Consider the following 24,094-nt stretch of genomic DNA (forward strand, 5'->3'; position numbering starts at 1 on the left):
CCTGCCCTCCACGGGGCTCAGCGCCCTGCAGCACGTCGGCCCCACCGGGGACTGTATTCGAGGCATATGTGGCTGCTTCCCCGGGGGAATGTCACACAGATGAGGACAGAGGCCGCCCTGGGTTTGTTCAGTGCTTACTTCAGACACAGAGCTCGGTCAGCAGCTGCCACCTGAGCGAAGGGCTTTGGCTCACCTGTGTCCCCGGGGCCCGGCTCGGGCTCCGGCTCCGGCTCCGGGGCTGCAGTTCTGGGCGACGGCCGCCAGGTGGCGAGAGTGCCCGGTCGCGTTCCGGGTCGCCGCGGGTCCTGCCCCGCGCGGGGCGGTCGCCAAGATGTGGCGGGCACCGTGGCCGACCCCACTGCGTCCTCGGGCATCCGGAAATGCCGCGAGGCCCTGTCGGAAGAGGGGTGCTCCCCCTCGCGTCTGGCCACTCACAGACCCGCCGGTGCAGCCTTGGAGGACGCCCTGGGGCCCCTGGGGACAGCGCTTGGGGCGCAGGAGCCGTGCCCGGAGGCTGCGACATGCCCTGTCGTCTTGCCTCCCAAGGGAGAGAAGAGGCGCCTGCAAATGCACAGCCTGGGGGGTGCGCGGGAGGGGGCCCGGGAGTGGGGGTGGGGGCACCGGGAGCACACCCAGGTCACCCCAAAGGCGATGCACGCACGTAGTCAAATAAATGGTCAACATGTTTGGGACGCCTGGGTCGCTCAGGGACTAAGCGACTGCCTTCAGCTCGGGTCATGATCCTGGAATCCCAGGATCGAATCCTGCATCAGGTTCCCTGCAAGGAGCCTGCTTCTCCCTCTGCCTGTGTCTTGGCCTCTCTCTCTGTGTCTCTCATGAATAAATTCTTTTTTAAAACAAAAAATTTTTTAAAGCACCAATGTCTCTACCACTGAGTAAGCCACTTCCTCCTCGGGTGCTTCCTTCCCTGGGAGTCTGTAGCTGAGACCCCTGGGTGCAGGGCCAGGGTGCTGGGAGACCTCAGCGGGAGGAAGGCTGAGGCTGCCCTGCTCAAACATCACCCCGGCCAGAAGCCTTGTTCCTTGCAAGCCCTGGGGACACAGCGGTGAGCCGGGCCGCCCATCCCCTTACCCAGCAACCCTGTGAGTGGGCCGCCCAAGAGGAAGTCATAACTGTGTAAGAACTTTGCTCAAGGATGTGAAAATTAGGACGAGGCTGGGACAGAGAGCAACAAGGGAGGCAGTGGTTGCTTCAGAAGTGACACCTGAAAGACCATCCAAGATGCCAGCCACAGAAAGGTATGCCAGGCCAAGGGCACAGCAAGTGCAAGGGCCCGGGGGCCAGACGGGCTAGTTTGCAGGAGCTGAAAAAACAGGGGGCGACACTGTCCTGCTCACAGCCTCAGCCCCTAAAGTGGGGCTGTGTCCACCGCCTCTGTGGTCTTAACATGAGAAGGCAAGGCCCAGCGAACAGAAGCTGAAAATATATATTTTTAAAGATCTTATTTATTCATGAGAGACAGCGAGAGAGGCAGAGACACAGGCAGAGGGAAAAGCAGGCCCCATGCAGGGAGCCTGACGTGGGCACGATCCCGAGTCTCCAGGATCACGACCTGGGCCGGAGGCAGACTCACCAACTGAGCCACCCAGGCATCCCTTTTTTTTTTAAGATTTTATTTTTGAAAATATTTTTAACTCAAAAATTAACAATGCCCCACTAATTGGAAAAAGCATTCAATAGGAGTCTAATTAGAATCTTTCACCAGCTTCGTGGCCTGAAGCTAGTTACTCCTTTGGGCCTGTTTCCACAAGAGCCCGACAGCTCACATTAGGGTGGCCCACACCCACCTGGTAAACGCCTTGCACCACGGACCACGGACATCCAGGGCCCTCTCCACCTGTCAGCCACACCCCAGCTCATCAGGCATGTCAAGCTCACAGTGTATAATAATACCCCAGGGCCTTTGTGCCTGCTAGCCCGTCTGGGATGCTCACCCACTTCATCTCCCCACAGCCAGCTCTTCATTTGGGTCTCAGGTCAAACATCACCTCCTGAGAAGCCCCAGCATGGTCCAGGGAGAGTAGCCACCTTCACCCCTCAGTGTTATTTTTCTTTTAAAGGATATTATTTATTCATGAGAGACAGAGAGAGGCAGAGACACAGGCAGAGGGAGAAGCAGGCTCCATGCAGGGAGCCTGACGTGGGACTCGATCCCGGGTCTCCAGGATCACACCCTGGGTTGCAGGCGGCGCTAAATCTCTGTACCACCAGGGCTGCCCCCTCAGTGTTATTTTAAAATGTCCCCATTTTGTTCCTTCCCCAGCAGTGCTCAGCAAATGGCCTGCGGGCCAATCCAGCCCATCCCCTGCTTTTAGAAGGCCCATGAGCTGAGCCATTTTTAAAATGGTTGGAAAAAATACATAGATTATGACCCCTGAAAGTTAGATGACCAGGGTGTAGCCGAGCCGCGCTGAGGTCGCACACTGCCCACGCCACTCCTGTAAGCTTCAGGCCCCCACCCTGCCCACGGAAAGGCCGTCCCCTCCCCTCATTGTCTTGCGAAGATGGACCAGGATTTCCCTTCTGGTTGGCGTCCCTGTCAATAAATTCCAAGGAACTGGACTTCCCAGAAAAGGCGCCCAACTGGGAGCCCTAACTTATCATGTGTCCACCACCTGTGGAGACGTCCCTGACCTCCTCTGCTGGGTCACGCAGACCCGACCCGGCCATCCCGACCAAGCGGAAAACTGCAAATTTGAGGACGACCAAGCCATTTTTCCAAAAACAGTTTAATTAAAAAAAGGTGAAGAATCTGAAAAAATCGGGGGGGGGGGGCGGAACCCAAAAGAGCATACCGTGCGAGTCCACTGGCTCAGTCACAAAGAAACACCATCATCAAAAAAGATATTTAAGTTTAATACAAATTTTATACAAAGAAAATGTGAAAAAATACTTCCATATGCTAAAAGCAATTATGCTTCACAAATAAGGCCAGCTAGGCTATTTTTTTTTTTTTTGACAACTGCAATTCACAAATGTTCTCTCTCTCTCTTTTTTTCTTCTAATACTCTTTGTGTAGTTCTTCTCTAATATGGGTAACTAGCTGGAAACTGTACACAGTTCGCATCCTCTTATCAACAATGAAGAGAAAGTAAACAGGACTAAAATGTACAACAAAATGTACTGGAATGATATCGTACAATTAATTTTCTCATATACATACATCACCTTTTGCTTTGTTCAATGCTTTTTTTGTTTTGTTTTACACAACATACAAAATGGTACTACAGTATACGTAGTGTAACGGACAGCGCGGCCGCTGTCTTGCTTCCTCTCACGCTGCCTTTTGTTTCATGCTTACATAAAAACGCAAAATTCCATCGTATAAATAATACATACATGCTTCATCCCAGACTCAAATGTCCTCTGCGTGCACCTTGCCTTTGAGTGCTTGCTTCCAAGAAGCACGGCATCGCTTACCAAGTATGTGTGAGTGTGTTTTAAAAGGAACCACAAAGCAAAGAAAAGACTTCTCTTTGTTTCAGAGCTTATGACTCAACGCTTTCTCCGTCCTCTCCTCTCCTCTCCGAGCGGGGCTTGTCTTCTGTCTTCTGTAAACAAGGACCTTATTCCCTTTTAGGAGTAGTCATCATTGAAATCACACAAAATAAACTAGCTGCCCCGGGGTGCCCTTCTGGGCCAGAGAGCTTGCGTTTTGTAACATAGGAACGTAGTATCTGAAAGGGGCCAATGGCTTGGTGTGATGTGCCCACAACAACACAGAATCTGTGCCAGAACTCCTGATCCCAATGTGCTGCGTACAGACGTCTGAATGCAAACGACTCGCTCCCCTCCCCTTCCCCATGGGGCAATCCAGCGCCGAGGGCTGCTGTGCTACCACAACCCCAGGGCCCCGTCTCCACGCCTCGGTGACAGACGGGCTGACTGACCATCCCTCTTCCAACATCCAAACATTCTTTTCGTTGTTGGGTTTTTGTTTTGTTTTGTTTTGTTTGTTTTTTTAATTGTTTTTCTTTTTCTTTTTCTTTTTTTATAAGTTAAAGTCAATACAAATATAAAAAGGAGAAGGTACTCTAGATTCAAGGACATCCACAAATTGTACATTATTTACAGCTAAAGCATAGGTTTCGTGTGGGTCAGAGTCCTCAGCTGATGCTAATGCCGGACGCTATGTAGTGTAGGCTGCCCTCTGCGCCAAGGGCAAAGGCCAAGTCCACGTGTCTGGAGCTCTGCAGTCGGAAGGGGGCTCTTCTGCCTCACGTTTCTTTACTGCTTCCTATTGCCCTGGTGTCTGGCTTTTTTTTCCTCCACGGGGTGGGTGGCTTGTGTCGTGACTTGTCCCTAGTCCCAGAAGGTGTCCAGCCGAGACTCTTTCGGGAGGAGACTCTTCGAACTGGAACTGGCATTGTGCTCGGAGCGTGTGGATCCTCGCTTCTCGTCGCTGCCGCTCCAGCAACTAGACTTACTGCTCCGGGAATGGTCTGCAGGGGAAAAGCAACAGAAAGGGGTGTTGAGCACTCCAGCCACCTCCACCAAGGCAGAAGTGGCCCACCGCTGGGCCCGCACATGCGGCCTCCTATCTGGGCCGCCGCTCTGCCCTCCCGCTCCGGGCAGCAAGACCAGTGCCATCACCTACTCTGCTACATGTGGGGGTCTCCAGAGTACAAAGACAGAATGACTTAGCATTTTAGGATTCAACAGCCAATCAGAAAAACAGTAGGGTGTCACATGATGGAGAACCAAGCTGGGTGAGGAAGGTACAGAAGTGCCAAGGGAGGTACCTGGAACCGTGTACCCGTGTGACACGACACAACGACACCGAACACCCCAGGCTCTTCTGCACCAGAGCCTGGCCTCTTTGAAAGAGGCACCAAAATTTGGCATTTGATTTACTGCCTTCTATCAGTGTTTTCTTTAATCAATTTATAGACAACTTGAAAACAGACCTATAACCAAACCACCTGCAGGAAAGGATGGTTACATCCAGCTGGAAATACAAGACTCACTGCCTCCTGGCAGGAGGACACCGAGAGGTCACTGAAGGACACAGAACTGGAGGTAAGACCCAGGACAGCTTCGAGGATGCGTGCACCACAAGAAGCTGAACAGTGGCTGAGGAAGACAGGAGGAAGTTCATGGAAGAGCCAAACAAGGGGTCTGTAAGCTGTCACGCAGCCCAGCGCAGGCGGGTGTGGCAGACAGAGAGACCCATCAGCACGCTGCCAAGACCCCATCACGCCCCGGATCATCTGCCAGGTTCAGAGCCTGGGATGAGCCTTTGTTTTAAATTTCTTGAGGTGGGATGATAGTATTTAACTGAAAGAAGCCAACAGCTGCCAGGCTCAGAGACAGAATGAGAGTGAGCAAGGAAGGGACCAGATCAGAACTGTGAGCTGCTTCATCCACCTCTCCATTCTCCAGACCCAGGGACTCACAGGGGACTAGGGCTTTCTGAACGTGCCCGTTAAACCGCGAGCAGGGTCACTGGCCGCAGCACGGCATGACAGGTGGGAGCTAAGGTGCACAAGGACCTAAAAGCAACTCTGTGAGCCATGGATTCTTAAGCATTTTGAAAGCACAATTCTCAGAACCACGAACTCTGACGACAGCCTGGCTCAACCAGGGGAAAACAGAGATGCCAGAACCACAGTAAGGTGGAGAGCATCACTCAAGGGATTGGATTATTTCGGGGGAATCAGAACTCCTCTACCACCCAGGACAGGGTGGGGCAGGGTGGACGAGGAACTTGCTGTGGTCAGGACTGAGGAAGGGGCTACAGACGAGGTACTGGGGAGCCAATGTCCTCAGCCACAATGACGGGACCCTAACAAACAACACCTGAAACCGAAGCATCAAAAATCAGTGACATTTAAAAAAAAAAAAAATCAGTGACATGGGGCACCTGGGGGGGCTCAGTTGGTTAAGCTTATGCCTTTGGCTCAGGTCATGATCCCGGGGGCCTAAGATCGAGCTCCCATACGGCTCCTTGCTTCAGCAGGGTTCTGCTTCTCCTTCTCTCTCTCTCTCAAAATAAGTAAATAAAATCTTTAAAAAAAAAAAAAAAAAAAAAATGATGGGCTACCTGGGTGGTTCAGTGGTTGTGTCTGCCTTTGGCTCAGGACCTGATCCCAAGAGGTCCTGGGATCAAGTCTCACATCGGGCTCCTTGCAGGGAGCCTGCTTCTCCCTCTGCCTCTGTCTCTGCCTCTCTCTGTGTCTCTCATGAATAATTAATTAAATTTTAAATATCTTAAAAATTAATGATATGAAAGGACTTTCAAAAACATAAGGGGTAACGGGTACAGTGAAGAGCTTAGTGCAGAAATAATTGCAAGTATGACAAAAGGACAAAACAGAAACTCCAGGAGAAGGTATGGCTGTTCCAGAACAGACACGTAATCCCCGTACCCCACGAGCCTCGGTGATAAACGGCAAGCTCGTGACGGCAGGAACCTGGCCTTAAGTTCTCCAGCTCGACCACTGGCCACTGGCCACTGGCCGACCAGACTACGGTTAGGGGCAGATGACCTATTTTCAACCTTGAGGATGGGAGGTCACAGGGGAACGGGGGCAGGCGGGGACAGCATGAAGACATGACGACAGGGCTGGACACAGCCAGAGTGGGGAGGGCGAGAGGGGCCACCGAGAGAGAGGAGCTACAGGAGGGGGGACAAGAGCCTCTAGCTGCCAGAACCACAACTAAAGAGTGAGCATTGTATTCGACCCAGGGATCCCCAAGAGCACAGAACCAGTGACACAGGTCGTTTGGGTGGAGGGGGAGAAGAGAGCTCATGGACCAGCCCAACTCTCATCTTCTAAAGCCAGAAGCCAACAGCAATGTTGAGAACTACCATCCAGGAATAGAAGTACAGGGAAATAGGTTATTTGTAACGTAAGGACGTAAGTACCAGAGACATCAATGGGGACCAGGCCTAGGAACAGTCTCTCCCTGTGCAATTTTATTTTCTCCAACTATATGCATGTTTAGCTTTAAAATCTCAAAACTACAAGACAGGCAAGCAACAAGGAAGGGCATACCCCCTACTAGAGGCTTCCTGCCTCCGGCTGCCTCCTCCTCCCCACCCTCCCAGCGCCAGGCACCCCCTGAGCTCAGGAACCCCCATGGCTTCCAGCCCACTTCCCTCCATGAGATTTCACCCACACAGCCGCCAAGGGCAAGAGCGAGCAGAAGTCAACGAGATGTTCAAGGAACTTGAAGGCGCAGTGAACAAGCCAGTCTTTCTGCTTTCACACAACCACCCGCACAAACAGCCTTGTGAGAAATAGAGGAAGATGACAAGACACGAGTCTGCTGTCCTGACCAGGCCTCCAGGTCATGTCCCACTCGTGTCCCTTCCTCTCATGCTCTGGAATGTCGTGGCAACGCTGCCTAAAAACCCTCTTCTCCAGTTCCTGACAGTGAGCTCCAGGGTGCTGCACCCCTTTGCCACCATGCCTCCCGTCCAGCCTTGGCCCGAATCCTAAATGCGGACACTTCCCAAGCACAGCCCCGGGGGCACCCCTTTCTTTACCCAAGACCTGCAGAGAAGGTCCCTTCAATTCCATCTTTGGGAGACGCTCAAAACACCATCTAAAATTTAAAATGTCCAGCATGATTCATGGCTTAGAGCTCAGAGGTGACCGCGCAGAGACAGAAACCACACAGTGTGAGCGGAGGAGAGAGAGAGAAAGCAAGAGAGACAAGATGGAGCGACAACTCTTAGAGACACGTCTACCTGGGTTGAGGAAGGAGACAAGACAGGTTGTAGGTTGTCCTGTTCAATGTGGTAGCCGCTGGCTACACGGTGCTATTCAGATAAAGTAAAATAAGATGCTAAATTCTACTCCTCAGTCTCAATGGCCACAGGTCAAGGCTCCAACAGCCACATGTGCCAGCGGCTACCACAGGGGATAGTGCACGTAGAGATCACAATGCCATCACTGCAGAATGTTCCAGGGGTAGCTCCACTCTAGGGAGGAGATGCATGGTGTCATGGAAGGAACTGAAGTATAGGAGGAGGAGGATATTTGAATGCCATGGGAAGGGGACACCTGGGTGGCTCAGTCGGTTGGGCATCCGACTCTTGATTTCAGCTCAGGTCATGATCTCGGGGATCATGAGATTGAGCCAGACATCGGGCTCCATGCTCAGAAGGGAGTCTGCTTGGGGATTCTCTCTCTCTCTGCCCCTCCCCCTATTCACATGCTCTCACTCTCAAATAAATACATCTTTTTAAATAGGTAGGTAGGTAGGTAGATAGGTAGGTAGATAACTGCCGTGGGAAGGAAGCAGTTGAAAGTAAGACATCTGGCTACGTCAGAGGACAGGGAGGGGACAGCTGGGGTGCTAGAAGGCCAGGCAGTGCCGGGCTGTGCTCCTCTGAAGGAACAGGCAACGCCACGTGCTGTGGGTCAGTGGTGGCCGAGGGACAGCTGGGATGTTTGAAACAGAGCAGAGAACCCGGGAACAGAGGCTGCTAGGCAACCGATCTGGTAGGATGAGCAGACAGCTGAGGATAGCGGTCAGCGTAGGTGGGGACTGGAGGTACTGGGGCGGGGGGGGGTTGGAATGAGCGGGTCCCCCTGCACCACCTTCCCCAGCTGAGCTCCGATGCTTGTGTGCAGGTGAGTACCAGATGCCCAGCTGGGGTTTACCAAGGTGGAGTTTTGCCAAACGGACATGCTGAGAAAACCAGAAGGCATGGAGGCCGGGTTACATGAGCAAGAAGGATGCTGCTAGAATGAGCCATGGAGACGAAGCTGAGGAAGGAGGAAAGCATCAGTAGATCTGAAAGCAGGGTTGGAGGGGAGAGGTCACACGCACAGTGCTGACACTCCCCAGACATCAGTGCCTTAGTAGCTGAGCCGTACAAAATTCCCAACATTCACCCATTTTTCACTGAAAATTTACATACGAGTCAACCTAAGCATTCCCAGCACAGTGGGTGAGAGCATGTCTGGAGTCCGAGAACTCTGGACTGAAGTCCTGGCTCCAATAATTACTCACTGAGTGACTTGTGCATGTGAGTTAACTTCTCACAACCTCAACCTCTTCATCTGGAGAACAGAAATAGTAACTTCCCTCACAGAGGCTGGGAATAAACGCTCTAAGGCGTCCAATGGATTCATGCTCTTCTATGAGCACCAAGTGCTCTTCTGACTTCCCCTGAAGCTCTATGAAGACGGGGGTTGTTTGCTTTGTTCACCCTTAAATCCCCAGCCCTAGCACAGAACCCCGCCCTGGGGAACTTGACAAACTCTCATACACCTCCAACCATCTACAAATAGCCTACTGCTGTGAGCCCCCCCTCCCCCAGCAAGAATCTCAAGTGGAATTCAGGATCCTGCCCTCCTCCTACCCCGTCCTATCACCAGGCTCCTCGGGGATTATATTCTCTGCCCCCACCCACCCAGTACCAAGTCACCAGCATCTTCCGGAGCTTCTGGTCTCCTCTCTCCAATGTGAACTCTCATTCCCACCCACTTGGGACACCCATGTGCTTCAAGGATCCGCCAACCACGGACCTCGGGCCAAATCCAACTCAATACCTGCATTTTATTTTATTTTTTAAGATTTTACGTATTAATTTATGAGAGATACACAGAGAGAAGCAGAGACACAGGCAGAGGGAGAAGCAGGCTCCCTGTAGGGAGCCCAATGTGGCACTTGATCCCGGGACCAGGATCACACTCCAAGCCACATGGCAGACACGCAAACGCTGAGCCATCCAGGTGCCCCATGCCTGCGTTTTCTAATACGGTTTTCTATTAGGGCACAGCCAGACTCATGGGTGACTCATGTGCCATATATATTATCTATGTTGACTTTCCTCCTTCAACAGCAGAGTTGAACAGCTTTGACACAGATCACAGGGCCCGCAAAGCCTAAAATATTCACTATTTGACCCTTTATGGAAAGTCAGCCAGATCCTGGGAGACGTCAGATAGGATCCTTATTACGTCAGATAGGATACATCCCCCAACCACACTCCTGTATGCCGTCCTCCTCACTACAACAGAGTGAGGATGGCATTTAATGTCCCCCATGCAGAGCTGAACCCAGTTCATTGCTCCAAAACCTCAACAGCACTCCCTGTCTGAAACGGGGCTTCCCCACCCTGGGTCTTCTGCACCTTTGCAATTCTGACCCATCCACAATCCTCCCAACATCTTGCTTCTTATTCCGTGTTTTTATTTTAAACTCGTTCTAAATATTAAAAAAAAAAAAAAACAACCAAATTTCCTATCACTACCTATATCGCTAACAGAAAATCAACAAAACGTGTCCCAGATCGAAGGGACTCTACAAATAAACACAATGAAAACCAAATGGTAGTTATAACGTCTCAGGAGAGACGCAGTCTGCTCTGTCTTTGGTAAAAGAAACTAGGAAATATCAGAGAGGTGCAGAAGGCATCACAGCACTAAACGGAACCGTTCTCGGGGAGTCTATCAGAAGACTGGAGGGAAGGTAGCGGAAGACTACTCTTTGAACAGGCGGTTCAATCGTGTTTCATCTGAAGCTCACCATCTCCCTAAAGTTACCCACCCCCTCAACCTGAAGCCCACCCACCTTCTAGCCCCACTAGGAAACCTTCTCCAGCTACCGCTGCTAACAATAGACATCATTTCCTCCTCCTTTCCGTGCAATGAACACACAGAAGGGAAGGAACACATTTGGTTTTCAGCGGAAGAGAACCATCCAGCGGACAGAAAGACCCTGGAGCTAAGGGACCCTGAATTAAGCACATCGTCCTCAACAGGGGCACCTTCTGAGAACCATCTGGAATCACCCACAACTAGTTTAGGAGGAGGCAGGGAAATGACCCTTTGGGCTAGAATAGAAGACAGCCCAAACCCCCACAGAGGAGAAAAACTAAAAGCTTAGTCCCAGAAAATACCCGAGAACTGCCTACCAGGTTATTCCCCAAGAGGAATGATTTCTACAGAAAGATTGTCCACCTAAAATTTTCTTTTCTCTAAAGCCTCAAGGGCCCACACCTACTAGATGTGAGCGTTGGGACCTCAGGAATAGAGTTCCAGATGGTTTCGCTCACTGTGGTCATTTCCCTGAGGACAGAAGAACTGCCCCACCTAAAATGCGCACCTTCTACCCCACCCCAGGTCAGCAAAAGAACCCTCCTTTCACGTGAACTTTTAGGTGGGTAAAGCAAACATGGGTAAAGACTGATCAGTTTGGAGAGGTGCCTGAAAGCTGCCTTGCCCAGCCACTCCCTCAACCCCCCAATGACCTGCCCGGGGCACCCCCAAAGATCCCTAAGGATCCGCAGTGGTTGGAAAACCACTGCCATAAACCCTTAAGAGTTCTCCCTGAGAAGATGGCTTCCCCTCTGCCCATGAGGAATGTGAGAGCGGTGTTCACCCACCGGGGGCAACATACCAGAGCCTTGGTTGGAGCCTAAGAGAATGGAGGAGGGCGTCTCCCTGGAGCCAGAAAGGTCGAGGGTCTAAAAATACAAAAAGAGAGAGATGGACACAAGGCACAGGGGCCAATGTCGCCCCCCAGGGAAGCCTAGGGATCCGTGGGGGTGCTTGTCACTGCCCCCCAGGCACCTCGGTGCCCCGTGCCTGGTGTGCCCGGCAGGGGAGGCCAGGTCAGCTGGGGTGGCCCTACATCTGTGCTCTCCTGCACTCCGTACCCTGAATGAACAGGCTGGGACATGGTAACGGGGCAGCCCAACTCAACTCGATAGCCTTGGCTTCTAGAACACGGACTGTTTCCTCTGCTTCCTTCCCTGACCTGCCTACCCTTCCAAATTTGTGCCCACTACTGAAAAAGAGGTTTATGTCGTCAAAAAAGGCTATCAGCTCACGTTTATTGCACATTAACCCCTTCCTTACCAGGCAACGTTATCCATGAAATCGAAGGGTTCTGATGACATAGGGACTTATTACTTTCCTAATACACATTGAAATAAATACGTATTGACTGCAAATGTAAAACGTTATCAATGTGCCACCGAAAATTACTTATGCGTACAATCCATGCTACGTATACCACACACTGGGAACTAGGACATGCAACCTGGGCTTTCCAGTATGGCAGCTACTAGCTTCATGTGACTATTTGCACTTAAATTAATTAAAATTAAATAAAATTTAAAGGGCGAGTGCTTGCTCACACCAGCCAGGGGTCAAGCGCTCAACAGCCACATGTGGCCAGTGGATACCACCCTGGGCAGAAAAGACACAGAACATTTCCATCATCCACGGAAGGTTCTACTGGACACCACTGTTGTAAACTTTGAGAGTCCCCGCAGAGCGGCTGCCAAGTCACACGAATGTCCCCTCGGGCTCCACGTCCCTCTGTCCAGACCCGCATGCCCACTGATGAAAAGAAGCTCTGCTAAGCCTGTCACCCCCCCGCAGAAGTCTGACTGCCCCACCGTGAAGACAAACCTCCTACCAGATGGGACTTGCAGAGGTGGCAGGCACAGGGACGGGTCCGGAGACTCCACCTGGCCCAAAGTGTTGATGTCACTGGCCAAAGGCGAGCGGCTACTCACCGACCCGCTGTCTTTGCTCTTCTCTGCTGATGACTCCTTGTCTTTGGAGGTGCTGGCTGTTTCCGTAGGGGCTGCCTGTGTGCTGGAAGAGCTCCCCTGGGATGATTTGTTTAGTGTTTCTGTATTCACCTCGGCATCTGCTTCCTGCTGAGGAGCGGTAGCTGGGGGAAAAGAAAGAGAGAAGCCATGTTATAAGCCGAGGGCCACGGCCTCTAGAACGAAAGGAAGCCCCACTCTGCACAGGGCCATGGCATGGTCCAGAACAACTCTGACCCACCCACCACCCATAATAGAGGCAACTGCTGCTCACTCCCTCCCAGGGGCTTTTGCACTTTTTCAGGAGCTGAAATTCCAGACCGTGGGTAAAAGGATATTAATTTTTAATAGTTCGTTAATTCAAGTTTTATTAAGTCATTCTGGAGACAAAAAGCATGGCAGCAGAACAAATGAAACCCATCAGCACAGCCAGCCTGTAACCACTCATCTAGGACCATTCATTCCATAATTTCTAATTTTGCACCTATTTATATCATCCCATGGACTGGCTTCCTTCTAAAGGAAGGCAGGGAAATCCAGGTGAAAAAAACGACAGGATGTGAAAGGCAGAAGGTATCTGGAGATGGTAGGAGCATGGGCAAACTGAAAAACAGAGCATCTGAGAGGAATTTCAGAAAGACAGACATTAGAATGCCACAAATAAAGAAAACCTGAAGGACATTTTGGCCATCTTGAAATAGTAACAACAAAAGGGTCATCACACACATTCCAGAACTTAGGAGAATTTAACTCCACTGCAGGAAAAGATGTAATGTAGCCATTAAGAAGACATCTCTCAAGGACCCGGGTGGCTCAGTGGTTGAGCATCTGCCTTTGGGTCGAGGCATGATCCCCGGGTCCTGGGACTGGGTCCCGCATCGGGCTCCCCATAGGGAGCCTGCTTCTCCCTCTGCCTATGTCTCTGCCTCTTTCATGAATAAATAAATAAAATCTTTAAAAAAAAAAAAAAAAAAGGCATCTCCCTAAAGGCTGAAGGACATAGCAACATGTTTCAATATTGCCTTTCTAAAATAACAAAACAACAGAAGATGTCTAGAGCAGGAGTTGGCATACTAGCACCAACTATTTGTCAATAAAGTTTTATCGGAACACACCCATGTCCACCACTTACATACTGTCTATGACTGCTTTATTCAAAAATCAGCAGAGCAGAGCAGTTGCAACAAACCACATAGCCTACAAATCCTAAAATATTTACTCTATGGACCTTCACGGAAAACTAATTTGCTAACCCCTGACCTCAGGAGCATTCCTCAGTCGTGGCCACTCATATATCACCTTCCAAAAGTTGGCCAGTCTAACAGATACACTACCTTATTATTTAGGTAATTTTTAATTAAATAAGTACATTAAAACAGAGGCTTTTTTGAAGCACCTGGGTGGCTCAGTTAGAGTTCAGTTCAACTTTTTTTTTTTTTTTTTTAAAGATTTCCTTCATTTATTTGAGAGTGAAAGAGCAAGAAAGCACAAGCAAGGGGAGGGGTAGAGAGAGGAGAAGCATACTCTCTGCTGAGCAGAGAGCCCAAGGCGGAACTCGATCCCAGGACCCTGAGATCATGACCTGAACCAAAGGGAGACACTCAACCAACCAAACCACCTGGGCGCCAAAAGGATCCAACTTTTGATTTCGATTCGGGTCAGGCTCTCAGGGTCACAAGATCGAATCCTGAGTTGGACTCTGTGCTGAGCAGTGCCTACTCAAGATTCTCCCTCTGCCCCTTCCCCTGGTTGCACTCTCTCTCTCTAAAAAAGGTGGCGTTAAAAAAAATAAAAAATAAAAAAAAAATAAAAATAAAAAAATAAAAAAGGTGGCGTTTAGTGCTCGCTTCGGCAGCACATATACTAAAAAAAAAAAAAAAAGGTGGCGTTTAATTCTAGGCATATAAAGCTACTATTTAAAAAAAAATAAAAATAAAAATAAATAATAAAGCTACTATTTGTCAGAAATAAAAGCTAACTTTAAAAATATTTGGTTAAATATTTTTAACCAAACATTAAATGAAAAGTTAAGTAAAAATTAACTTTTAAAATATTGCAAATAAATTCTAGCTAGACACTGTATCCTGCTGGAGGCTCCCGGCCTCTGGGCTGCTTGTTCTGTGTTTGAAAGAGATGACAAAGATTAGTTCCAAAACCAAGACTTTTCCTTCACACAAGAATTGGGAATCCTGGGGATCCCTGGGTGGCTCGGCAGTTTGGCGCCTGCCTTCAGCCCAGAGGAATCCCAGGATCGAGTCCCACGTCGGGCTCCCGGCATGGAATCTGCTTCTCCCTCTGCCTGTGTGTCTGCCTCTCTCTCTCTCTGTCTCTCATGAATAAATAAATAAAATCTTTAAAAAATATATAAAAGAATTGGGAATCCACAGGACACCCGGGTGGCTCAGTGGTTGAGGGCCTGCCTGCCTTAGACCCAGGACATGACACTGGGTTCCTGGGATCGAGTCCCACATCGGGCTCCCTGCAGGAAGCCTGCTTCTCTCTCTGCCTCTCTCATGAATAAATAAGTACAATCTTTAAAAAAAAAAAAAAAAGAAGAGGAAGAAGAATCAGGAATCCATGTTACTTAAAGCTATGAGTCCAGAATTACTTTAAAAGCAGGATTTCTCAACCTCACCATCTTGGGCCAGGATCATTCTTCATTGTAGGGCACTGAGTTGGGCACTATAGGGTGCTTGGCGGCATCCCTGGCCTCTACCCTCTAGATGCGAGTAGTACCCACCTCGGTTAGGATGACCTCAACTGTCTGCAGTCACTGCTGGTGTCTCGGGGTGGGGATCACAGTCACCCCATTGAGAACCACTGCACCTCACGTGAAGCTACACTCTGGCAAGTAACAGAAAGGAGGCCTGAAGTTCAAACAGCCATGCCTCAAGGGTCAGCTATGTGCCTGCACGAGAGTGGCAAGGGGCAGGGTGAACCAGCCTTGCCACATCAGTCTGCTCTGTGGGCCCTGCACGGGGGAGGCGAATGCCCACCCCAATGTGGCCTGGGCCAGGGTGCACCTCGCGTGGCCATACCTGACTGGGTGCAGGACTTCATATGCTCGGGCCAGTGGGCTTGCTGGCAGGGGTAGTCACAGTAGCTGGTGTTCCAACAGCAGTAGAAAATGGCCTCCTTCTTGCAGTTGGCACACCACTGCTTCTTTTTGGTCTCGTCCACCGCCTGCTGCTTCTCCAGCTCCAGCTGCTTCTTCACCTCAGCGATGAGCCGGTCCCGCTCCTGCTCCAAGCTTTGCCGCATCTCTGCCATGGTCAGCTCTGACACAGAAGGGGAGAGGACGCCAGCTCCATCAGCAGCACCCCCAACCCAGGGCTCAGAGTTTCTCAGACCAGATCAGAAAGGAAGTAGAGGATATGGGTTCCGAGAGACACGGGTGCAGATCCTGACTCAGAGAAGCCTCAGCTGTGTGACCGCCCCCCCACCCCCACCCCCACCCCCACCCCCACCCCCAGGCGAGTAACCCAGCCCGGCTAAGCCCCAGTATCTGCATCTGTGTAAAATAAGCATTCATCACGTTGATCTGTGCGTGATAGTGAATTCAGGTGCCTAGTATGCAGACAACCAGAGTCCCATGGTGATTCTGTGGGAAATCCTCAAATATACCTTCAAAGCCACCCCGTATCAACTCACTTCATCTTCCTACTAAGCCTGTGAGACAAGCTTTCCTATAATATCCCTTTCACGGATAAGGAAACTGAGGCACACAGCTAATAAGGGCAGAGCTGGCACTAGCTCTCAGACACACTTTCCAAGTAGTATATTCAGTGGCAGTGGATTAAATATACCACATAGGGCCCTGTGATGGATCATTACGGTTGATCAACCATCAAACTGTTCAGTCTACTGAGATTTCCTCATTTCTATTCACACAAGAAGTCCATGTGCAATTCACTTGGGAGTGACCTGCACACCAACAGAAAAATGATTCTTTGATAATCAAAATTCTCTTCCTAGAATTAAAAAATTCACACACACATCCCTTTAAAAACACCAAGAGAGATGACACGTCTGGATGGCTCAATCTATTAAACATCCGACTCTTGATTTCAGCTTAGATCACAAGCCCTGCTTCAGGCTCCATGCTGGACATGGAGTTAGCTTAGGATTCCCTCTCACTCTCCCTTTCCCTCTGCTCCTTGCCACCCTGGCTCTTTCGCATATGTGCAATCTCTCATTCTCTCTCAAAATAAAAATAAATAACTGAAAGATGAATGAGCAAATGAATAAATAAAACAAAAATTAGAAAAACACCAGGAAAGAAAATTAATAAGCTTTTGCACTTGTGCTAGACACAACCTCTCTGTCCCTTGCCACTGCCCTTAAAGAGGAGCGTGCAGAACATGGCAAGTTCTGGCCAGCCTTCATGCATTTTTTTTTTTTAAGATTTTATTTACTTATTCATGAGAGACACAGAGAGAGAGGCAGAGTCACACACAGGCAGAGGGGGAAGCAGGTTCCATGTAGGGAACCCGATGTGGGACTTGATCCTCGTACTCCGGGATCACGCCCTGAGTGGAAGGCAGACGCTCCACCTCTGAGAGCCAATCACTTAAAAATGGAGAGATCTGGGGCGCTTGGGTGGCCCAGGTGGGTAAGCATCTGCCTTCAGCTCAGGTCATCATCTCACGGTCCTAGGATCAAGTCCCTGCATCAGGCTCACTGCTCATCAGGGATTCTGCTTCTCCCTCTGCCTTTGTGAGCACGTTCTCTCTCTCTCTCTCTCTCTCTCTCTCTCTCTCAAATAAAATGTTTTAAAACAATAAAAAATACATAAAAAATAAAAATGAAGAGATTCTGGAAAAAAAACCAAGATTCCTTGACTTCACTAGAGAAACTATAGAAAAACTAGAAGCCACACATCCAACTAAACTTCCTACATGACAACACACTCAGGAGCAGAGGGCTCCTTCCCCAGGCGGCATCATAAGGATTCGAGTTTGCGAAGCATGCCTCAGCTGCAAGCAGGTGGCATGCCTGGGCATGCCGCCCTAACAAGAAGACCTGACGGCTGCCAGCATTCAGACTCTGAGCCTGACACTCCATGATGGTCTGAAGGAAAATGCTCTACTTTGGTGGGGGGGGAAGCCTTTAATGACACGGTCACAGAATGGCAGGCCAAAACAGCACTAGGTCTAAACCAGGGAGCAATGAAACAGCTTCCTCTGCAGCGTGGAACACGCAGGAGGTGTTTGATAATTTGCAATGCCTCATATTCAACGGGTAGGAGTGTCCAGACCTGAATCGCTGGGCTGTGTGACTCTAACAAACTTGCTCAACATGTCCGTGTCTTGCTAGCTTCACCTGAACACTGGAATAACAGAGCCCCTTCTAAGAAGGGTTTTCATGAGAATTTAAAGGTTATCTCACGGAAAAGTACTTAAAACAGTCCCTGGCACAAAATCAGAGTTCAGTAAACAGGAGCTACTGGTGCTATTGCTGTTACTGTTTTGACCCTCCTCCGTATAGACCAATTTGCCAGGCCTCACCCAGGTTGTGTTTCATTTCCGAGAGCTCCTGCTGGTGTAGCCACTGCAGCTTCTCTATCTCGATCCTCAGCCTGCGAATCTGTAATGAGGGAGAGTAAGACTCTTAGAAGGCATGTCTGGGTCGGGTTCACCGATGGGGCTCAGAACTCGACCTCCAGCTGTAAGAATCAATGCCACACGGCTGATTGAGGCATAAGCAGCCTGGATGCTGCAGTCCAGAGAGGTGGACACCAGTGCACTACCCCAAATTCAAGAGAAGTTCTATTTCCAAAAACCAAACACAGTTGATCCATGAATAATGAGGCGGGTTAGAGGCGCCAGCACCCCCACGCAGTAAAAAATCTACATACAACTTTTGACTCTCCAAAAACTTAATAGCCCACTACTAACAGCCTAGGAAGCCTTATCAAAAACATCAAATAGCTGATAAACATATATGTTCCATGTATTAGATAGTGTATCTGTACAATTAGGTAAGCTCAAGAAAAGAAAACGTTAAGACCATCACACAGAGAAAATGCATTTTACAGTACATAGAAGATCCACGTATAATGGATGAGCACAGTTCAAACCAATTTTTGAAGGGTCAACAAAACCAGCTATCCATCTTTTCCAAGAAACACTGGCTCTAGGAAAAGCCACTTGCTCAGTTGCTAGAACATGGCGACTCTTGATCTCAGAGTTGAGTTCAAGCCCCACACTGGGAAGAGGGTTTATTCTTTTTTTTTTTTTAAGATTTTATTCATTCATTCATTCATTCATTCATGAGACAGAGAGAAAGAGAGAGAGGCAGAGACCGAGGCAGAGGAAGAAGCAGGCTCCATGCAAGAAGCCCAATTCAGGACTCGATCCCAGATCCTGGGATCACGCCCTGAGCCAAAGGCAGACGGTCAACCACCGAGCCACCCAGGCATCCCAAAATCACTGTTGCATATTCTTTTTTATTTTTATCATCTTTATTTTTCTTTTATTATTTTTTTAAGATTTTATTTATTTATTCATGACCGACACTGAGAGAGAGATTGGCAGAGACAAACGCAGAAGGAGAAGCAGGCTCCCCACAGGGAGCCTGATGTGGGACTTGATCTCGGATCTCCAGGATCACACCTTGGGCTAAAGGCAGCGCCAAACCACTGGGCCACCGGGGCTGCCCTGGGCAGAGGGTTTAAACATGAATGAATGAATAAATAAAGTAAAAACAAGGACCAGATTTTCATAATAAATAAAAACATCAAAGGTTTGATTAGAGCGACGCCTGGGTGGCTCAGTGGTTGAGTGCCTGCCTGCCTTTGGCTCAGGTCGTGATCCAGGGGTCATGGGATCGAGTCCCACATCGGGCTCCCTGCAAGGAGCCTGCTTCTCCCTCTGCCTGTGTCTCTGCCACTCTGTGTCTCTCATGAATAAATAAATAAAATCTTAAAGGCGGGGGGGAAGGGGTGGATTAGAACTCTGGTCTTAAAAAATGAAACTAAAACAAGTAAAGACAGCTTTGTTTTATTCATGTAACATTTTAGGTGGGATCCACAGGCATTCACCTGAAATTCCAAGCCTAACGTCTCCGGAAACCAAAGGGTATTTTTGGAGGGAGGGGTATGTATTGCACAAAATTCATTTGGGCAGGAAAAAATAAACTCAGCCTGAACTGCTATGGGGCTATTTACAGAGTCTGAGGACCACAGTCCTTCTCTACTTGTGATTTTGCCCTCCCAGCTCCCTTCTGGACACTGCAACATCTGAAGATATCCGGTTAGTCACACTGGAGGGTGCTACCGCCAAGAGAAGGTAGAAGCCAGGGATGCTGCTAAACATCCCACAATGGGCAGGCCAGCCCCCATAACAGAGAGTTATCTGGCACAAACGTCAGCAGTGCTGAGGTTGAGAAACCCTGATTTATCCCTCATGGCGTGAACAAGCATATTTCACAGAAATGTTGCGGCGGAGAGGGCATATATTGCCTCTTTAAATTCTGAAAAATTCTAGCACACATCTGGATCCCAAGGTTTTAAGGGAGACATTTATGGATCTGCATTTTCAACCATATGCCAGTTCTTTAAAAAATAACGAAGTATGGCAGGGGTCAGGGGAGGCTGTTCTAAGCCAACATTGTCCCTTCTTGTTGGACATCCTTGGCCTAATCATAAAGAGGGTCACATGAGCAAAATATTCCAGGGGACTCCTTGATTCCTCTCAGGACCTCTCTCAAAGCTTTATATTCACATCGTTCTCTGCTGAAAGCCTATTGGGATACCTTCCCAGAGATTTTTCTCCTCTTCTGAGTGCTAGCCTCACCCTGCCAGGCCCTCGTAGGCCCACAGATTGCATGGAATTTCCCTGTCTGCAACACTATTTTCAATGACCTTAAAAAAAATCCCACCACTAGTCATTTCACCTGGTGACCCCTCTGCATCTGGCTTACAATGAATTCGCCTAAGGAAGGAAGGTCAAGGAGGCCTATTTTTTATAAATGGTCACTTGATAAGTGGACAATTTAATGTCTTAACCATTCTATTCCCTAGGTAACCGCATAATTGTGGAGGCTCTCTGTACACATTCTTAGACAACAAAGATCACTTGCATAAGAAAGTCCATGCTTACACAGAGCCAGGAGACAATTATACACAGGGCCAAAGGAGCGGAAGGATCTCCAATTTCACCAGGGGGTGAACTCAGGCTCCAGTTTGGTGCCTGTCCTCTGATCACACAAAGCAGGGTGCGTCCCCACAGAGCCAGCCTTTTGACTAAATGAAGAAGTACCCTCCCCAACAACCACAATTGGCAGAGCCCCCTGGAGGGACTTCCAGAGAAGTTGCTTCCTGGCACCATTTTACAGCAGCCCATAAAACATTCTTAGCAAGTGAAGAATTACGTGTCATCTCTGACCTCGGCTATTGTGCTTCCGGTAGTGTTTTTAGAAAGATCGTTGTATATCTCTGTCATCGTCCCTTTTATTGCATCCATCATCTGAAAGATAAAAACAGAAACAATTCAGGTGATCATCTCCCTGGGGCTTTTCAAGATGACATACATCTAAAAATCTATCTAACATACAGCAGTGGTTCTCAACAGGGGACGATCTGCCCCTCATGGGACAGGAGGCATCTGTGGTTGTCATAGCAGGGCTGGGGGGGGGGAGGGGGATTGGCATCTAGTGGGTGGGGGCCAAGGATGAGCTAAATACCCTACAGTGCACAGAACAAAGAATCCTCCAGCCCACAGTGTCACTAGTCCTAAGGTTGAGAAACCGGTATAAACCAGGGCAGTGATGAATCACCTACAAAATAAAGCTAGTTTCTAGAGGCAATGGCTAATCTGGAGGGGCCAAATTTGGGCCCCAGGCATATTTGGTGTGGCCAGCACTGAGGATTTGAGGGAGGGACTGTTTCCTTTTGTGACTGTTTCTTAATTCCTTACCACTTTAAAAAAAAAAAAGAAAAAAAAGTTTTATTGAGATCTGATTCATATACCAATTCAGCCGTTACAGTGCACAAGTCAATAGCTTCGAGTAGATTCAGAGTTGCACATCTATCCCCATGGTTCAGAACCTTCACATCACCCCAAAAAGAAAACCCACTACCCCTCTTAAGAGCCCTATCACCCCCTATACCCCGACCCACCATCCCACTGCTGATCTGCTTTCTACACCTAAGGATTTGCTTCCTCTAGATATTTTGTGTCTATGGAATCACATAATATGTGGTCCTTCTTCAACTTAGCACAAAATTTTCAAGATTTATCTGTGTCGCAGGGCCTCTAAGTACTTCATTCCTTTTTATGGACAAATAATACAGTCCGTTGTGTGGACAGAGCAGGTTCATTATCTGAAGGCTTTGGTCAGGGCATCCATTCTCTGCCTTGCTAGTCGGCTTCCCATCTTCCTTCACTTTCATTATCTGAAGCCGGAAGGCAGCGAGTTTGTGACATGGGCTCAGGTTCACGTAGCAAGCACCTAGTTCCCTGCTGTCTGAAGGTATCTGCAGGAGGATTTCTTTCCAACCTCCCACTTGCTGCCTGATCCGGCCCCCATCCCAAGAGAAAAGGGGAGGACAGAAGACCCAACGTGAGGCCTCAGGCCTGGCCTGGCTGCGGCCAAGTCTCCACTGTGTTTTGCATTTTGCTCCGATCCAGCAAGAAAGCAAAACCCAGACCACCCTTATATCTGATGCCTGTGATTTGCTCCTGCCATCACCCTCTCCCTGAGCCATGGGGGTAACTACAGTGCCCCCATGTAGGGTATGCACAAGGTTTACATGAGAAATCCAGGTGAAGACTATGATATGGGGAACCCTGGGTGGCACAGCGGCTTAGCGCCTGCCTTTGGCCCAGAGCGCGATCCTGGAGACCCGGGATCGAATCCCACATCAGGCTCCCGGTGCATGGAGCCTGCTTCTCCCTCTGCCTATGTCTCTGCCTCTCTCTCTCTCTCTGTGTGACTATCATAAATAAATAAAAAATTAAAAAAAAAAAAAAAAGACTATGATATGGTTCAGTACCTACCACAGAGTAGGTGTTCAGAAAGAAATACCTGTTCATCTTATTTCTATAGAAAAACAAAAAATTCACATGAGCTATAATGAAGAAACTGCCAACCCCCAAAATAGTAACCCCAAGTTCACCCCAAAATGGGAGAAAAACGAACACGATGTCTGTTGAGATTTTCACTGCTAGCTTTTTCGGAGGCCACACACAGATGCAGCCAGGAAAAACACTTTGTGCTTTATGCAGTCGTTCTGTTTGGGCCTCCTGCCCCGCTGCACCAAACACGTCAGTTTTAAATATTAAAACTAAATTGCTTTACAAGAAAACTTTAGAAAGTGGATGAAATTCAATATATTACTAATGCAATGGTTACATTCCATTTTAAAGAAATCATGGATTTGTGGACAGATTTTCACTCTTTCTTCCAAATATAGCAAAGAACGCAACATCACTAAAGAGCACCCTTCTGCCAAAACACACAAATCTGGGTCTTCGACTCCAGGTCACCTCAGAGGCAGGGAAGTTCATCAGCTCCGAAAATATGTCACTGTGTTCATTTTCTTAACTGCAAAGAAAATGTCTATCAAAAAGTTCACCCCTCAATTTAGCAAAGGGGGCCGCCAAAGGTAATGAAATCAAACTCACTGCAGGAGCTCAGAAAACTAGCTCAGTGCAAACCACAAGCCAGGTCCACTCAGTAGGTCTGTTTCTCCATCTGTAATCAAGGAGCTTAGACCCCTCAAAAAAAAATCACTAGAAAGTAGTCTAAGGCTAGACAGCCAGAACACGAGACCATTTAGGCAAAACCAAACACCACCTTAAATCAGTAATGAAAAATGAACGCCTTCCCATTCTTCCTGTAATCCTGCATATCACCACATTAGGAAGAAAGTCTCTGTTTGGTGCCAGCATGTACCAAACACTTTTAGGACAATCTCTCTAAAAATAGGCTTACACTTCAAGCCTTGACAAGGAATGGTGATCCGGCAATGTTAGACCCAATTTTATTTTAGTTTCTTAACTTAGTCAATTTAAATAAAATTAACTTACATAAAAATATTAAATCAATACTAGCTGGTGGACAGTTAAGACTAAAATCGAGAATGGCCATAAATAACTGCGCCTTGAATCTTTCCTATTCTGACACTCAGGGAACTCTGTAACAATTCATGTATTTTATTCAAAAGGAGGACAGACTTACTAAATGAGAGACAAAGTTATGCCCAAGACCAGTTCTGATTCTCTCTCTAGCTGGGGAGGGCAGGAAGGAAGGGGTGGGAGATGTAGGGGAGGGGAAGGGGATTGGCAGGACTTGGGAACGTCAGATAGGGTTGCTTTAAAAAGCCACGTGCAAGAACAATCAATTCATGGACACTGAATATCTGTGGTCAGTAGGCTTCATGGGCATTCACAAACTGGCTCAAAGCCACTCTCGAGAGCCTGGCTGCTACCATTCAAATGCAGCTCAACCATTCAGACCGTGTAACCTTGACAGGCCTCAGTTGTCTCATCCATAAAATGGGGAGGATAATAGTATCTACCTCATCAATTTGTCATGAAGGCCGAA

General features: G+C 48.7%; 1 protein-coding gene across 22 annotated transcripts in view; it reads right to left on the bottom strand.

The window, feature by feature from the left end:
- Positions 1 to 2,856: 2,856 nt before the first annotated feature.
- Positions 2,857 to 24,094, bottom strand: part of ZMYND8 (zinc finger MYND-type containing 8) — a 143,264-nt gene continuing 122,026 nt past the window's right edge. For 15 of the 22 annotated variants that reach the window (XM_038572520.1, XM_038572524.1, XM_038572517.1 and 12 more), the window contains 6 exons: positions 20,932 to 21,012; positions 18,052 to 18,130; positions 15,583 to 15,822; positions 12,509 to 12,669; positions 11,369 to 11,449; positions 2,857 to 4,463 (listed from right to left, as the gene is read on the bottom strand). In XM_038572520.1, the coding sequence (XP_038428448.1) occupies positions 4,239 to 4,463; positions 11,369 to 11,449; positions 12,509 to 12,669; positions 15,583 to 15,822; positions 18,052 to 18,130; positions 20,932 to 21,012 (867 nt within the window). In that variant the 3' untranslated portion in view covers positions 2,857 to 4,238. The remainder of the gene's footprint in view (positions 4,464 to 11,368; positions 11,450 to 12,508; positions 12,670 to 15,582; positions 15,823 to 18,051; positions 18,131 to 20,931; positions 21,013 to 24,094) is intronic. The other 7 variants (XM_038572531.1, XM_038572530.1, XM_038572534.1 and 4 more) reach the window with 2 other exon arrangements.

Source organism: Canis lupus, chromosome 24 (genome assembly GCF_011100685.1).
Source record: "Canis lupus familiaris isolate Mischka breed German Shepherd chromosome 24, alternate assembly UU_Cfam_GSD_1.0, whole genome shotgun sequence".
NCBI lineage: Eukaryota > Metazoa > Chordata > Mammalia > Carnivora > Canidae > Canis > Canis lupus.